The 16,566-nt window shown below is 38.8% G+C and overlaps 2 protein-coding genes across 2 annotated transcripts; both read left to right on the forward strand.

Moving 5' to 3' along the window:
- The first annotated feature begins 8,104 nt into the window (after positions 1 to 8,104).
- On the forward strand, positions 8,105 to 9,324 carry LOC143543237 (uncharacterized). Its single transcript, XM_077035604.1, has 2 exons — positions 8,105 to 8,551; positions 8,623 to 9,324. Exons 1-2 carry the CDS (start codon positions 8,105 to 8,107, stop codon positions 9,322 to 9,324), a joined length of 1,149 nt encoding a protein of 382 aa, XP_076891719.1.
- Positions 9,325 to 11,674: 2,350 nt separating this feature from the next.
- LOC143543238 (uncharacterized) lies at positions 11,675 to 16,566 on the forward strand. The gene is made up of 7 exons (XM_077035605.1): positions 11,675 to 11,767; positions 11,836 to 11,976; positions 12,058 to 12,164; positions 14,026 to 14,118; positions 14,375 to 14,477; positions 15,617 to 15,691; positions 16,205 to 16,566. The coding sequence occupies exons 1-7, from the start codon at positions 11,675 to 11,677 to the stop codon at positions 16,310 to 16,312; spliced, it is 720 nt and encodes a 239-aa protein (XP_076891720.1). The 3' UTR covers positions 16,313 to 16,566.

The following is a 16,566-nucleotide window of genomic DNA, read 5'->3' on the forward strand; positions in this document are numbered from 1 at the left end:
TACTATCGATCAATGATCAGGTCTCTAATGTACCTCACCGCCAGCCGACCCGATATCATGTTTGCAGTCTGTCAGTGTGCTCGTTTCCAAGCTAATCCTAAACTTTCTCATTTAATTGCTGTTAAACGTATTTTTAGATATCTGAAGGGACAACCGAAGTTAGGTCTTTGGTATCCCAAACAATCAGAATTTGATCTTTATGCTTTTGCTGATAGCAATTATGATGGAGATGATATTGACAGGAAATCCACATCTGCCGGATGCCATTTCTTAGGAGATCGTCTCATTTCATGGCAGTGTAAGAAACAACAAACGGTGTCCACCTCGACCCCCGAGGCGGAGTATGTTGCTGCATCAGCTTGCTGTTCTCAGTTTATCTAGATGCAAACCAGCTGCTGGATTACGGTTTGGAATTTCTTGATACTCCCATCTTTTGTGATAATGATGCTGCCATTGCAATTGTTAAGAACCCAGTTCAACATTCTAAAACCAAGCACATCGATATTAAAATTCATTTTATTCGTGACTGTTATGACCAAAAATTTATTCACCTTGAACAAGTTCACACTGATAATAATGTGGCGGACTTATTTACAAAACCGGTAGGAACAGCCAAATTTAATGTGCTTGTGAGTTTTCTTTAAATGCTTCGTTTCGAGGATTGAGTCTTTTTGAGTGTAAACTCGTACATATTTTCTTAATTTGTACAATTTTAGGGGGAGAAAATTCAAAAAGCCAAAAATAGTGTGTGTGCGTAAAAAAAAAGTATGTGTGTGTAAAAATCACTCTCGCTTAAAATTATGTCGGTTGCTCAAGTTTGAAGAACATGTACCTGTATATGTTTGGTCCGGTGATCTACTTGTAGAATCACAGGATAGCCATTTATCTAAAGACTGGAAGCATCTGGGGCGATTGTGGTGTTTTTTTGTGTTTTGAATTCTTTCACTTAAAATTATGTCGGTAACTCTAAGTTGAAAGAACATGTAATTTCATATGTGTTTGGTCCTGTTAACCATTTGTGGACATACGGGATAGCCATTTACCTGAAACCTAAGAGTGATCGGGGTGACTGAGTTTTAAACTGTCTTTTGGGAAATGATATTATTATTCAGTTAACAACTTTTAGAAGCTTCAAATATTTTCAAATGAAAATTGATCCAACCTTTGGAAAATGATAGATAAATTGCTTTTGTGTGCCTTACGGGTGAAGTTATTAAGCTTAAAAGGCTCTAGAACAGTCATTGATTTGTATGGTAGCTTTCTATGATGCGTAAAAGTTGAAGTGATATAAACTAAATTTGCTAAACTTACTGTGGAGAGTCATTTTGCAGAAATGCACATGTCTCCATATATATTTCTCCGAATGATAGGCAGAAAAGTAATTACCCAGTCATACACGAGCCCGTTAGTGTCTTGATCACCAAATATTATGTTTCTAAATTATTACATAAAAAAAAATTGGGTTGATTATTGTGTTATTAAAAATTCATTTTCCAAAAGCTTAAAGGGTCAAACTAGAACTACAGAGATGGGGGCATAAAAGTAAGTCCTGTTATGTCTTGAATGAAAGGCCTGTAAGTTCGGATGGCCTGTAAGTCCAACGTTCAACCTTAAAGCTTAAAATTTTGTTTAATTATCTATAAAAATTTTGATCAAGCACTATTGGGTTAGAGTCAAATTGGGGTAATCTGGGAAAAGCCAAATATGCTTTGAGAAGAGATAGGAGGCATCACAAGTCCATGTGTGATGTCCATCTAAGCTTTATGCCGAACTGAACCTAATTCATATCACTGATGCAATGAAAGTCATGTTAAGTTAGTTATACCTGCAATCAACCTGTCTCTTTATGTCATACTAACGCTGAACATGAATCCTTGTGACAGCATCTTAAACAATATGATTTCATGTTCGGATCTTTTCGTGAGAGGCGGCGATTTTACAAAACTGAAATTTGATCCCAATCTACAAAATTTAAAAGGGGTTATCTTGTGTGTTATGTTCGTTATTATGATTGTTATTATTTATGTTTTTTTTGTTTCTTTTTGTTTTGTTTCATTTGTTTTATCTAGAAATCACTCTCCTCGAAATGCGTGACTTAACTGGGTCGTTTTCAATGTGTTTAAACTATTTTGGGCCTTACACTGGATTGTCAGTTATGTGTCAACATGTTTATGGGCTGATCAATTGGCTTGGGCTTGTTTAGGGGTTCTTGGCACATATCAGTTGGGGTATAAGTATCCCCCTCCTCAATTACTATTTTCATTACATTTAAAACTCAATTCTCTCATTTCTCTCAATATATCCAGTCGAAAGCTGTTCCTTGCATAAACGAATCACATTAAGTTATTATTATCGTTCATGTTTGTTGATTCACAGGTAAATGAGCCAAGGCTAAAGCTAATTGTTTTGTGAGAATTGTGTTCTTAAAGTATTGACAGATAAGTAGATGGATTGCACAGACGACCGAGGTGTCAAGAGGTGTTAGGATTAGTGATTGATGATTTCGATTGGATGGTTTAGGGTTAATTGTTGGAAATTAATATGGATTTGTTGCAGGATTAATGGAGATCTCGGCGACTTGGAGAAGACGACACATATTCAAAGAAGAAACCCAAAGGGTTCTCTGTCCTCAGCTGTCAAAGAGCTCTCGGTTGACTTTCGTTGACCGAGATCTCATGTTCTCGGTTGACTTTCGTTGACCGAAAACGCTGGGATTGACCAAGAACTCATATTCTCGGTTAATCTTGACAGAGAACATTTGTCTTTAACCGAAAACCCCTCTTTGACCGAAATAAAATGTGGACAGAAAACTCTTGTGGACTGAAAACAATTATTTTATTGTTATCATTTTTCTTTGTAGTCCACCTAATTTGTTTTTGTCATCGTTGGCCCCTCATGTTTTGAAACTTGAACTAAAATGCTTAAAAATATAATTATGATCAAGCTTATACTTACTAACTTGACTCGTTCGGTGCAGTAATGGCTGATCAATTTTGGTTAAAGTTTGTGGATACACATAATATTACTGGATACTTATGTGATCCACCACTGGCCCACAAGGAGTTCAAGTCTATGATTGTCGGCCTCAATACTTGCAGGATTTCTCACGCATTACGAGAAAACCCTGTCATATGCAGGAAGATGATCACTAATTTTTGGTATAATGCCTCAATCAATCCACGAGGGCTAGATGGAGTTGTGTCGATTGACTCCAAAGTGTAGAAGAAGCCGGTCGTCATCACAGAGGCTATTATAAGGGAGGTACTTCTGTTTGGTGATCAACCTGATTATCCGACGGAATACTCTTCTACAGATGTCTCTGAAATTCTCACCAGGATGGGTTATGAGGGTACTTATCCTCCCGCAATCAAGAAGTTATTTCACCCATACTGGAGGTTTTTGATACACACGTTCTTCTCATGTGTCGGGAAAAAAGGGAGGATCAGACGAGATAACCATACTCATATGTCTGCTATCGTTGCTCTGATCATGGATTGGAATTACAACTATTCCAAGTTTGTTTTCAATGAGATGATGAGCAATCTGAAAGGGAAGAAGAAAGAGTTGTTCCTTATGTATCCAAGATTTCTACAGATGATCTTTGACTCACACTACACCGACCTTGTCAGATCTGTTGATACATTAGATATGAAGTCAATGGGACCCAACGCCTTTGGGTTAATGAAACAATCCAGGAAAGGCTCCAAGGTCGTCTATCAGGGCCTCAATGCTCTGGTAAAATTTGGGAGATTTGCTTAGACAGAAGCTGAGCCAGTTATCGCTCAAGTTACCGATGAACATGTGGCACCAGTTCAAAGGCGTGCTGCAGCTTTTGAGATTTCTGATGATGAAGATGAAGAGACAGAACATCGTGACACCGATAGTACTCCAACTGCTGAGCAACTAAGAGATTTTGAGATTTTTAAAGAAACTCTATAGTCATCTGCTTTGAAGCCTTCTCAATCATTTGCTGTAAATGAAGATAGTGAAGTTATTCTTGAGGAACCAGCCGCTGATTTCATTCCACGCAAACAAAGAAAGACAGATTCGAGATCTGGCGTGCTAGTTAATGAAGATGAAACAACCACACCGTTAACAACATCCAGCCCACAACAAGAATCACATCAGCTTGAGTCGACTACTCCTGAGACTCATGTTGATCCCAACCCATCATCTGCCGAGCCTCATACTCAAGATCAGATACTTGATGACATTGCTCGTGATTTTGATTTTGAGGCAGACATTCCACAAACTGATGAAGTTTACATACCATTCTCTGATGTTCCTTCTGGTTCTTCTGGCCCATCCAATCTGGGTCAGTCAAGCTCTAATGTTTCCGAAAAGGTTGCTCAGATTTTGGCTATGCAAGAAAGATATCTGCAAGAAAAAGGCAAAGGAGTTGTACTTGAAGATGCTCCTGTTGATGTACAAGCTCTTCAACGTAGAGTCTTTGAACTTGAACAAGACTCTGTCGTAAAAGACGTACGGATTCAAGAGCTGGAAGCCAGTAACTCCGATAAAGACTCCAAGATAAAAGAGCTTCAGTCCAATATGGGAGAATTCGTCATCATCATCATCATCGTACTCAGTATATCCCACCAATAGCAAAGCTATGGTAGGGTCTGAGGAGGGTAAGATGTAGACAGCCTTACCTCTACCCTATAAGGATAGAGAGGCTGCTTTCGGTGAGACCCCCAACATGGGAGAATTAACTGCTATTTACCTAGACCTCCAACAAAAACTCGTTCAGAAGTTTGGAGATGAATTCAAGAGCAGTAGTGATGTGACTTCAAAGATGCCAAACGTCAAGCAAGGTGGTAGCTCCACTGTTCGTTCATTTGAAAACATAGATGAATCAGAGACGCTGAGGCAGTACATGTCTGCACCTCCAGTCACCAAAGAAAAGTCAGACATAATTCAAAAGAAGCTACTGGTAACGAAAAATTCCAATCAAAATATTGAATCATCCAATCACCCAGACAGGTTCGTTGTCACCCTTCAAAAGGGCTTTTCGGATAAATATGGAGATCGTTCTGGAGTTGTGTCATGGGGTTTTGATGCTGAAAAGAACATGTGGTGGGTTAAACGGAAGTCCGGTACCACTGAGTACTATAATAAGATGAAAGACTTTGGTTCTTGGACTAAAGTGGATCTCAGTGATTTGATAAACTCTCCATTCCACAACCCAACTAATGATTGTCGTGGTAGAGATTTCCGGAACTTTCTGAGAAATCAAGTTGATCAAGGCTTTCCGAAAATGCCAACTGCAGAATCATTCTTGAAGAAAGCAAAAGGGGTCGTGGATCCAAAGATAGGAAAGACAATGGTCAACGTTATGTGGCCTGCTACAGAGAAGGCCACTCATATTCCTCTGCCTAAAGCTATTCCAGATGGTACTTTGGATAACATGAGATTCTGAATGTATGATAGTGAGACTGCCACCGTTGTTATACGTTTGCAGAAGGGCAAAGGGCAGTACAGATTTGTTGGTCCAAGAGATTTGCTAAAGCTAGGAGAGAAAGACATCAAGACACTCAGTGCATTTCAGATAATTGCCGAACCGATTTTTGAACCGGCTGCAAAAGAATATACAAGCATGGTGGCTTCTATTATCAGATGCAATTTTTGGGCAAGTGGTTTGAAAGACGCTGACATCGATTATATGGAGCATGATTGAGAACCAAGCTACAAACCAAGGGGAGATTGTTGGGCCTAGTTATTTGGTTTATACTTAGTTTGTTTGTTTTGTTTGGTCTGTTCATGTAAACCGAGATCCCTTTGGATCTCGGTGGGCTTTTGGTCTTTGTTGGGCTAGCGTGTGGTATCACAACCCTATTTACAAAATGCATTGTATAGGGTGCTAGGGTTTTTTTCACTGGTTTTTTTTGGCCGTCTAAGAGTTGTTCTAGACGAGTTTTGTATTGATAGTGCTTAAGCACCTGACGTATAATAATACATGTGTTTTGAAGCCACTCTTGTGTTCTACGTGTTTGTATTTACTTGTGTTCTTGAATCATCTAGTATTGGAATTCCACACCAACACCTAGATTGTTGATATTATAATTGTAGTGATCCAGATTCGGGACTTACAGTAGGGCACCCGGGTCGGGGGCCTTACATCCTCCTTATCTTCATTTAATCTCCTAGTAATGCTCTTTAATGTACGTTGGAGATCTGTAATAATGCCTGCCGATTTTTCAAGATGATAGCATGCTCGGCTAACTTCTGTTGGGAATCTGAGGCCAGGTATTGAGTTAACACGTTCTCTAATTTCTTCACCTTCTCGAACACACTACTCTCAACAGGGGTGCTGCTAAAATATTGATCATCGAATTGACTCTGATTATACTGAGGCTGCTGATGCGGTACAAGTCTACAATATTCAAGGAACTTCGTGTTGTATTCCTTGAGATTAGTGCCGATGACCTTATGATTCCAAAGCTTGGTTTGGATTTGATCAACCTCATGGATAGGACAAAATCTTTGTTTGATCAGTTCCTTAAAAGTTTCCTATTCGAGATTATACAAATTGCTTCTTCCATTCACGTCTATCAACGTATTCCACCATTCCAGCGCCTCTCCCTTAAACATCTGGGATGAGTACTGGATACTCTCCTCTTCGGTACACTTACTGATAATAATTATTGACTCCATTTCCTCGAGCCAATGAGGAGTAACAATCGCGCCCCTATCAACAACCTAGCACCTTACAGCTATTTAGGTTAGCAGCACACTTAGGTTTATTTGATTAACTAATATTATTCCTATGATCTTATCGCGAAATCAATCATAAAATAGTCAAAAACACAAAGTAGATGACCTAATAGAAACCTATCATAATGAAAACAATAATCAAGGCAACTATGGAATAATAAAACTTAATTAAACAACCCTAAGCACACATATGCATCAATTTAATATAGTTAAACCTTTTAACTAGTTCATAAAAACCATAACAATAAATAAATCCCAAGTCAAAATCAAACGTTAACAAAGGTTCATCATAAGCCTAGGCAGTCGATAAAGTTTAGCCTAACATCATAAAAACAAACAAAGCGATAATAAAAGAAATCATGGCGAAAATAAATAAGAACGGAAAATTAAAGGCGATAAAACCCGTGGTCTTCGTTCTTGGATGATAAGCACTTTGCCGGCTGATTCCTAGCCTTCAAACCCGCCAAATAGGCAACAGGTGTCCAAAAATACGAAAGACGGTTAAACGATAGAAGATTCTGGAACTGGAGGTCGTCGCGCCGCGCTGCGGGCATGCCTCCCTCCGTTGCGCGGCGCTCCGGCAAAGAGGGGGGGGGGGTCTGGCCGTCCTAGCCGGCCTGGTTCTCTTCCTGGTCTGGTCCGGTTCGGTTCGTTTGCTGATGCGTCGGTTCTCCGGTTTGGCTTGTTTTTGCTCCTTTTTCGCCCTCTTTTCACCGGGATTCAAACCCGAAACCTAAAATATAAAAATATATTAGTAGTATACAAATCTTACGAGAAACCGAACATAAACTAATAAAATATTAAATAAAATGTACACGGGAATTAAGTATATTAAACGTTCTATCAGTCCCTTTTCAACTGAGAGTGGATTCGGTCTTTAACTCGAATGCGGATGAATTGTTGTGAGATCCCAAGTGTTGGTTAGTCAGTTTGGGGATAATATTGAAACTCGTATACAAAAGGAAACCGCAACAGAAAGGCTTGTCGGGGAAGGAGAAAGATCGAAGGATTCAGAGGTGGTCACTGAACCAATGGCAGTGGAGACGATTCATCCAACCGGTGAGGATCTTCAATTGGCTCATGAAAGGGATGCAAACAATTTGGTCAATAAAGAAATAGAAGATACAATTGAAGTGGGTTTAATTGTTGGAGCAGAAGTGAATTCCCACCAATTGAGGCTACTATTGAAGAAGGTATTGTCTTGGTGACCCAATGAATTTCTTGTCTATAAATATTAAAGGTTTAGGGTCGGTAGAAAAGGCTAGATGGATTAGTAAATTGAAAAAAGAGGACAATATTTCTTTCTTGGCTATCCAAGAAACTATGCTAGAAGATCCTAAGGAGTTGGAGGTTGCTAAGTTTTGGGGTAAAGCTAGTTTTGGATGGGATTATGTCGGGTCGTTTGGGGGGCTTGGCGAGTCTGTGGGATCTGGCTATTTTCTCGGTGAACTCGGTTGTGAAGAATAGGAACTTTCTTCTCACTAAAGGCCAAGTGAAAGGTCTAGATGAACAGTTGTGCAATGTTTATGCGCCTCAAGGAACAGCAAATAAAAAGGAGTTGTGGACTCAGATTCTGAGTTTAAAAGAGTCGTATGTCGGTATGTGGTTTTTGTTAGGAGATTTCAACTCCGTCAGGTGCCCGGAAGAAAGACGAAATTCTGGTTTCAACTCCGTTGCTGCAAGGGATTTCAATTCTTTCATATTCGATGCAGCCTTGGCAGAATTCGATATGAAAGGAGGTAAATTTACGTTTTCTGTTGGTCATAAATTTAGTAAAATTGACAGCTTCCTTGTTTGTTCGGACTTCTTTAACAAATGGTTAGAGGCTTGTTGTAAGGTTCTTCCTAAGTTTCTTTCGGATCACCGACCTATTGTTTTGATAACTAGACACTCCAATTTCGGACATAGACCTTTCGTTTCTTTAATTCGTGTCTTGAAAGAAAAGGGGTGGATGATGTGGTCAGGAATGCATACAATCGGGGTTTGGTAGGGTTCAAATGTATACGAGGGGACCTTCGAAAATGGTGGGAGGAAACGAAATTTAAGGAGGAAGAAGAGGTAAATATTATGAAAAAGGAGTTGAACATGTTGGATAAAGAAATGGAAAATAGAGATCTTTTGGAAGAAGAAACTTGGATTAGAATGGAATGCATCACGAGTATATCAGAGGTGGAACACCGGAAAAGTATGGATCTTAGACAAAGATCAAGGATTAGATGGGCCTCGTTGGGAGACGAAAATTCGGCTTACTTCCATGGGATTATTAACGCTAAAAAAGCTGTTAATAACATCCCGGGAATGGCTATTGATGGTATTTGGTGTGACAAACCTAAGAAAATGAAAAAGGAAATTTTTGGTTTCTTTAGGAACAAGTTTAGAGAGGAATACCAATCTAGACCGACCTTTTCAAGTCCGGGTGTTAAAAGGCTTGATCAGATTGAGGCAGATTTATTAATTTGTCCGTTTTCTAAAGAAGAAGTTAAAGCGGCGGTTTTCGGTCGCGGAAGCGATCGGGAGCCCGGTCCGGACGGTTTCAACTTCCACTTGATAAAACATTATTGGAGCCTGTTGGAAGACGATTTTTTACAATATTTTATCAAAGTTCCATGAAGATGGGAAATAAGTCAAGGGTGTAGCTCGTATTTTATAACTCTGTGCCTAAAGTCAAAGACCCTATTTCCTTAAATGAATATAGGCCTATGAATTTGATTGGGTCGGTTAGCAAAGTTATCTCAAAGGTGTTAGCTAACAGGATTAAAAAGGTTATCTCTTCGGTTATCTCGGACTCTCAATCCGCCTTTGTTAAAGGTAAAATTATTCTTGACGGGCCTCTAATAGTGAACGAAGTATTGGCATGGTCCAAAAAGAGAAAGATTGAAACATTCTTTTTAAAGTTGGATTTTGAGAAGGCATACGGCAATGTTAATTGGGATTTTCTAATATCCATGCTCTCCCAAATGGGCTTTCCGAACCGATGGGGATTATGGATCAAAGGCGTTCTTAACTCCACGAGATCCTCGGTGTTACTTAATGGGTCACCCACTTTCGGATTCCAATGTTCCAAAGGTATTAGACAAGGAGATCCTCTATCTCCATTCCTTTTTATCATAGTTATGGAAGCGTTGGTGTGCATGATCGATAAAGCTTGTGAGGTTGGTCTTTTAACGGGCCTCAAAATTCACCGGGGGGGGGGGGGGGGGGGACGATTATCTCTCACCTTTTGTATGCTGATGACGCCATGATAATAGGAGAGTGGTCTCTCAAGAATCTTAGAAATGTATCGAGAATTCTACGGGTTTTTCGATTATGTTCTGGATTGAAGATAAATCTCCATAAGTCTATTCTCTATGGAGCAAAGTAAGCAAAATGGAAGTGACCGATTAGCAAGTGTGGTGGTTTGTAAATCCGGCTCTTTCCCTTTTATGTATCTTGGCATAAAGGTAGGAGCTAATATGAATAAGATTGCGAATTGGGATAAAGTGATAGGTGTGTTTGAAGAGAGGCTCTCGCTTTGGAAAGCACACACGCTTTCAATTGGAGGTTGAGTTATTCATATCAAAGCCGTTTTAGAAAGTCTCCCGCTGTATTACTTCTCGTTGTTTAAAGTTCCTACCAAGGTGATTGAGATTCTTGAAGCCATAATAAAGAATTTCCTTTGGGATGGCTCAAATAATATTAAGAAAATTCACTGGGTGGCCTGGGACAAAGTGACTCTTCCCAAAAAGATGGGAGGGCTCGGTTTAAGTAAACTTGAAAATGTGAATAAAGCTCTTCTTACAAAGTGGGCTTGGAGATATAAGACGGATGATGAAGGGTTATGGAAGCGGATTATTGAAGGTATACATTGGTCTAAGGACGGGAAGAAAGTAGTTCCTATGAGTAAAGGTATTTCTGGAGCATGGAAAGCGGTAGCAAAATGGCTAAAGGATGCAGAGTTAAATGGGGTTAAACTTTCTCTTCTCTTGAAAGGCAAGGCAGGGGATGGAAAATTTATTCATTTTTGGTCAGATCTTTGGTTTGGAAATTCTACTTTGAAAGAAAGGTTCCCTAATCTCTTTCGGCTAGAGAAGAACCAAAATTGTAAGCTTTGTGTGTGGTGGCATAATAATCAAGTGGGATGGCAATGGAATTGGTGGAGAGAACCGATAGAGCCCGTAGAGAGGAGCGAATGGGAGAAATTTTTTTTTACTATTATATCCTTGGTCAATTGGAAGGGGGGAAAGGATGAGTGGAAATGGTTGGGAGACAGTGCCGGTTTATTCGCGGTTGCTTCAGTCAGAAAAGCACTGGTTGTTGACCTCTACGATGACAACCGATTTGTGATGGATTGGTGTATATGTGTCCCTTTAAAATGTAATATTTTTGCTTGGCGAGCAGCTTTAAATAGGCTGCCTTCCCTTGAAGCGCTTAGAAGGAGGAACATTGGGGTCATCTCTAGCGAATGCGTCCTTTATAATTCAGGAACGGATGCTATAGATCATATCCTTACAAGTTGTTACTTTGCATCGCTGGCGTGGCATCATATTGGAACGTGGTGCAACATCCCCCCAATTCTTTTATACAGTAAACATATTCTCAATCCATTCCAGGATGAATTTGGATAGCAAAAGGAAGAATATTTTGAAAGGCATATTAATAATTACGAGTGGGAGGATTTGGAAGGCGAGGAAGGAAAAACTACGCTATGAAAAGGAAACAAAGATGGAAGATCTAATAGGAGATATCTAATCATTGGGTTTTTTATGGATTAGATATAGATCCAAAAAGTCCTGAAACAATTGGTGTAAACATGCCCTTATGTAAATTTTCTTTTTTTGTTTGCTTCTCCGAGCTCTGTAAGATTAAGTTGTTGGTTTTTAATGAAATTGAGTGTTACACACGGCAGCCGTTTATGACTTGGGAAGCCCAACGGAAATAACCACCAAATCAACTTCAAAAGTCAGTCAGTCTCTCCGGCATCATGGATGATCGTCATGAATCTCCAACAATCCTTTCATACCATGACGATATGTTCAACCTCCAATCCACTGCCACTCTCATTTCCTCTTCTTTGGTCAATACTTTCAATTTCCTCTCATTCACTCCCCAAAACCCTAATTAATTTTCTGCATCTATATGCAGGGTGATGACGGCAGACACGTGTTGATACTGGATTCCACAATATTTCACCCTCAAGGTGGTGGCCAGCCCTCCGACACCGGCTTCATTACTTCTTCTCGCTTCAAATTCGCCGTGCAAGATGTTCGATCCCGAAACGCTGTTGTATGTTTCTATCTATCTGTTTATATACTTACAGTTTTAATTGCTATATGGTTTCTGATTTTAGCTGATTGTATTAATTAGGTTTATCATTATGGTGTGTTTGACAAGAGTGCTGAGGATATAATTATTGAGGCAGGTGTTCAGGTTGTGTTATCAGTTGATGAATCCAAACGGAAGCTTTACTCTAGGTAATATGACTTAATTATTTCAAACATCTCCTGTTAATAAAAAAAGTGCGCTGTGTGATTTTTTTTTTGATTAATTGAAATTACTAGGCTAGATCATTTCTCCTTGTCGGTACATGAAACTTAAAACCGTCGCCATCACAGGCGTATGAAGTAGTTAAATTGGATACTTAGGAAAACAAAATTTGAATAACAAGTCATTTGCATGTAAAAGCTTATATGGTAATGGTAAATAAAGCTTAAAAGACTTTTGGAAAATAAAAGCAAAAGATATGCATAGCGAAGAATCAAGTCAATTAATCCAACTTTGACCAAAAGAAGCTAGAGTCTCAAGCCGCACATACTGTAGTTGTACGCCTTTCCATAGAGAATCAAAAATGGCATCTTTATATCTATTTAGTCATCTAGTCATAAATCATATTTTCTTAAGCTGATCAAAGCTGCAATTTTGCTCTAGCTGAATATGCAAGTTGCATGCTTCACTCAGCAAATATGATCAAAGACAAAGATTTGCTCAAGCTAAAATGCTCACATGAGGCTCTTAAGATCTGAATCCTTAGGCGGTTAAGTATTTAGACTTAATTCCAACATTAATGAAGACACATTGTATGCACTCCAACACTATCGAGCAAAGTTGAACAAGAACATCTAAAGATCTTATATTAGACATCGTCAATGAGTTGTCAACTACGCAACCCTAGCCGTGAGTCGTCTATAAATCTCGTTATCTCCACGTTTTGTTGAACAAAATCATTCTGAGTTGAAGCAGGTGGAATGCACTGCCAAACTGCGACATCTTGAGTGCCCAGGGTTGACCTAGTCAACACTCAACCGCCTAATTGGGGGGACTTCTATGTGATTGACCTTTGTCTTGAGTTTAACTACAATGTCATCCAAATAGTCTATACACTATCTCATGGAAGATGGCTGTTATAGCCTCTGCTGAGCCAAACAGCATGAGTGCATGACCTTTGCACATAAGGTTTCCCGCCCCGTGAGGAAGGAGGTCTTCTTTTTGTCTTTCTCAGCCGACCGTCTTTTGTTGTATCCTGAGATACCTTACATAAATGACAGCGTTTTGTATGCCATCTTAATTTGGGAGTGGGAATTAACCTGCTACACACCCCTTTGACTGGCATTTTCCTCTTCAAAAGGCTAAGTTGTGCAAACATTATTTTTCATATATTTGCACCAGCAAAATGAAAATAATTACTCCAATAAGTCTAAGTCGATTATTTTAACCGAATTTGGATAAATCTGGAGTTGTTTAGCAGCAAACTCATTGATTTTTGGTATCTGTAAGAAAGCATTTACATGTATACCACACCACACGCATGCTTGGTAAATAATACCTGTATTTGGTCGAGGATTGGTAACCCGTAATTACACAATACAAGGTTGTAAGCCATAATACCAATATAATTTTTATAACGTAGTTAGCAAAGCAACATAAGCTTGGATATAATTGTTATATAAGTTATAAAATACCATCAATGGAAATCAGTTAGTTTTAAACCATGTTGTATCGTAGCAAACAATAAGTGACATCATCATCATATATTTCAACCCATTTTCAAGCCTACATGAAGCTGTTTTAATTAGCTTTTATGTTGATTAGCAAGCAAGATTTAAGCATGATTGCTTGAACTAGGCCAGCCCTATTATGCGGTTACTGAGCTTAATCAAAAACAACCGGCATAGCTACATTATATCAAAAAAATTAACTTTCATGTATGTGCAAGCAACTTCTAAATGCGTTCACTTAACCACCTAATAACGATGCATAATGCTTCTACAGCATTGCTTGTGTATGTGTGCATGTTTCCAAGCCATTAATCTAAAGAATACTTATATTTCATTTCAGGTTACACTCAGCTGGACATTTATTGGATGTGTGCCTCCCTAACGTGGGATTAGGCCATTTGAAGCCAGGCAAAGCCTATCATTTCCCTGATGGGTATGAGAATGATTCAACATACGACACATTCTTATCAATTTTCTTTTCATTTTTAATGGTTTCATGTACAGTCTTGTTCTGAATTATTAAATCTTTGGGGGCATTGCAATTTGTAAGGAGGTGTTCAATGCAAACGTGTAAAAAGTAGATTCTTTGTCACACGATTCTAGCATTCTGGGCGACACAAACTTATAGCATACATCAAATAGTACCTTGACTATTTTCTGATGCTGACTACAAAATCGTTGTTTTTTAGGCCATGGGTTGAATATGTGGGAAAAGTTCCACAGGCTGAACTGCAGAGCAAGATGCAGGAGTTAGAGTTAGAAGCAAACAACATGATATCCAGGGGAATGAAGGTATGCTTATAGATTTTAATTATTATTTATCTACTTTAGCACAAATCAATCAATCAATCAATCATACCCAGTAAAATCCCACCGACAGCAGAGCTATAGGTAGGGTCTGGGGAGGGTGGGATGTAGGCACACCGTACCTCTATCCAAAGGAATAAAGAGGTGGCTTCCAGAGAGACCCTCGGCTCTAAGAACATGTGTATGAAGCAAAAAAAGGAAATCAAAGTTTAACAGTTATATAAAAAACTACTACTAATTATAATAATATTAATAAAAAGGTCACAGTTTAACCGCAATATAAAAGCTAATAATAATAATAATAAAATATGTAAGGGAAATACCATTATGGTATGTGACCTAAATAAGTTAAGTCTAAGCCCTAAGGTATTCAATTCTCTCTAAAAATCCTTAACTTTAATTCTACTTCTCCACGAATTCCTATCCTCAACCATGTCCTCGGAGAGGTTTAGGTCTATCAAATCATGCCTAATCCTCTCATCCCAAGTCAATTTCGGTCGTCCTCTACCCCTCCTCCCCTCTATAGTAATGTTTTCTACGGATCTAACAGGATTCGTCGTCTGTCTTCTCTTTACATGTCCAAACCATCTCAATCTCCACTCTCTTATCTTGTCTGCTATGTTCGCCACCCCTAATCTCTCGCGAAGCACAACGTTTCTTATTCTGTCTAGCCTTGTGTGCCCACACATCCAACGTAGCATTCTCAGTTCTGCTACCTCCATCTTCCGCACTTGTGCCTTCTTGATGGCCCAACAATCTGTTCCATATAGCATTGCAGGTCTAACTGCCACCCTATAGAATTTTCCCTTCAGATTAGTCGGGAAACTCTTGTCGCATAATATACCTGTGGCTGCTTTCCATCTACACCATCCTACCTGAACTCGGTGGGTCACATCACTGTCTAATTCCCCATCGCTCTGTACAAATGATCCTAAATACTTGAACTTCGTTACCTGCGGGACCACCTGCCCTTCAATTGTGATGTGTGCGTCTTCACTGTCGTTTATCTCACCAAAATCACAGTGTAGGTACTCCGTCTTAGATCGGCTAATCTTTAAACCTTTAGCACAAATGGATTATATAATATTTATATATTAATATACACATATTTTTGCGAGTTTTAGGTTTCTGTTGCTGCATATTCATATGAAGAAGCTTCTGTGCTATGTGGCGGGGCCCTTCCGGATTACATCCCTAAGGTAATGCGGCGATGCAATTATGACACCAGGATTCATATTCATGCATGTCCAATTTAGTCAAGGCTACAAAATAAACATATCATTCACATATCTACATCTTCTGCGTAAAATAGAAAGAGTCTTACGAAATTTCTTTTATAATAGAAAGAATCTTACTAAATGTATTTTAATAATTCACTGAAATGACTAGCCTTTATCAATTTCTTCTACTCTGACTTTATTCGTGAACTATTTTCATTCCACGCTTTATAAAAAAAGAATTAAGATGGGTAGGCTAGACAACTCGGATTGACCAATACCGTCCTTTTTTATTATTATTTTTTTTAATAGATGGTGCTAACATCTTAATATGATTGTAAACACAACCTTCCCTTTTCAGAAAAATACAAAATTGCAATTTTCCGTGTTAGTGATTGTTGCAAATTTGCTATAAAAGCTTACATCTTTGGAGCAGTCTCATTGACTCTGAAAGTCAAACATGGTTCTTATCGAGATGATGTGGAAACTATGCAGGGAAGCACTCCTCGTATCGTGAAGTTAGGTGATTTTCCAGGGTGCCCTTGTGGTGGTACACATGTTTCCGACATTTCAGATCTTGTCAATATTAAGCTACACTTGTAACAACTGATAAGCTACTTGTAAAATCTAACCAGATATGCTCACTTTAAATGTTTGCAACAAAACAAATATACTTTCTTAACACGCCATTGGTAAAAGTTATATACTTGTTTTGCTAAAGAATCATATTCACACATGCTCGTATATCTTTTTTCGTGAGATTTGATTGGTTTGTTTGTTCAGGTTACTCAAATGAGGACAAAGAAGGGAGTTACAAAAGTATATTATACTATTGGATCATAAGTCATCTTCATACT

This window comes from Bidens hawaiensis, unplaced genomic scaffold (assembly GCF_021521415.1).
Source record: "Bidens hawaiensis isolate Kalapana, Puna unplaced genomic scaffold, B.hawaiensis_p1.1 tig00013115_1, whole genome shotgun sequence".
Classification (NCBI taxonomy): Eukaryota; Viridiplantae; Streptophyta; class Magnoliopsida; order Asterales; family Asteraceae; genus Bidens; species Bidens hawaiensis.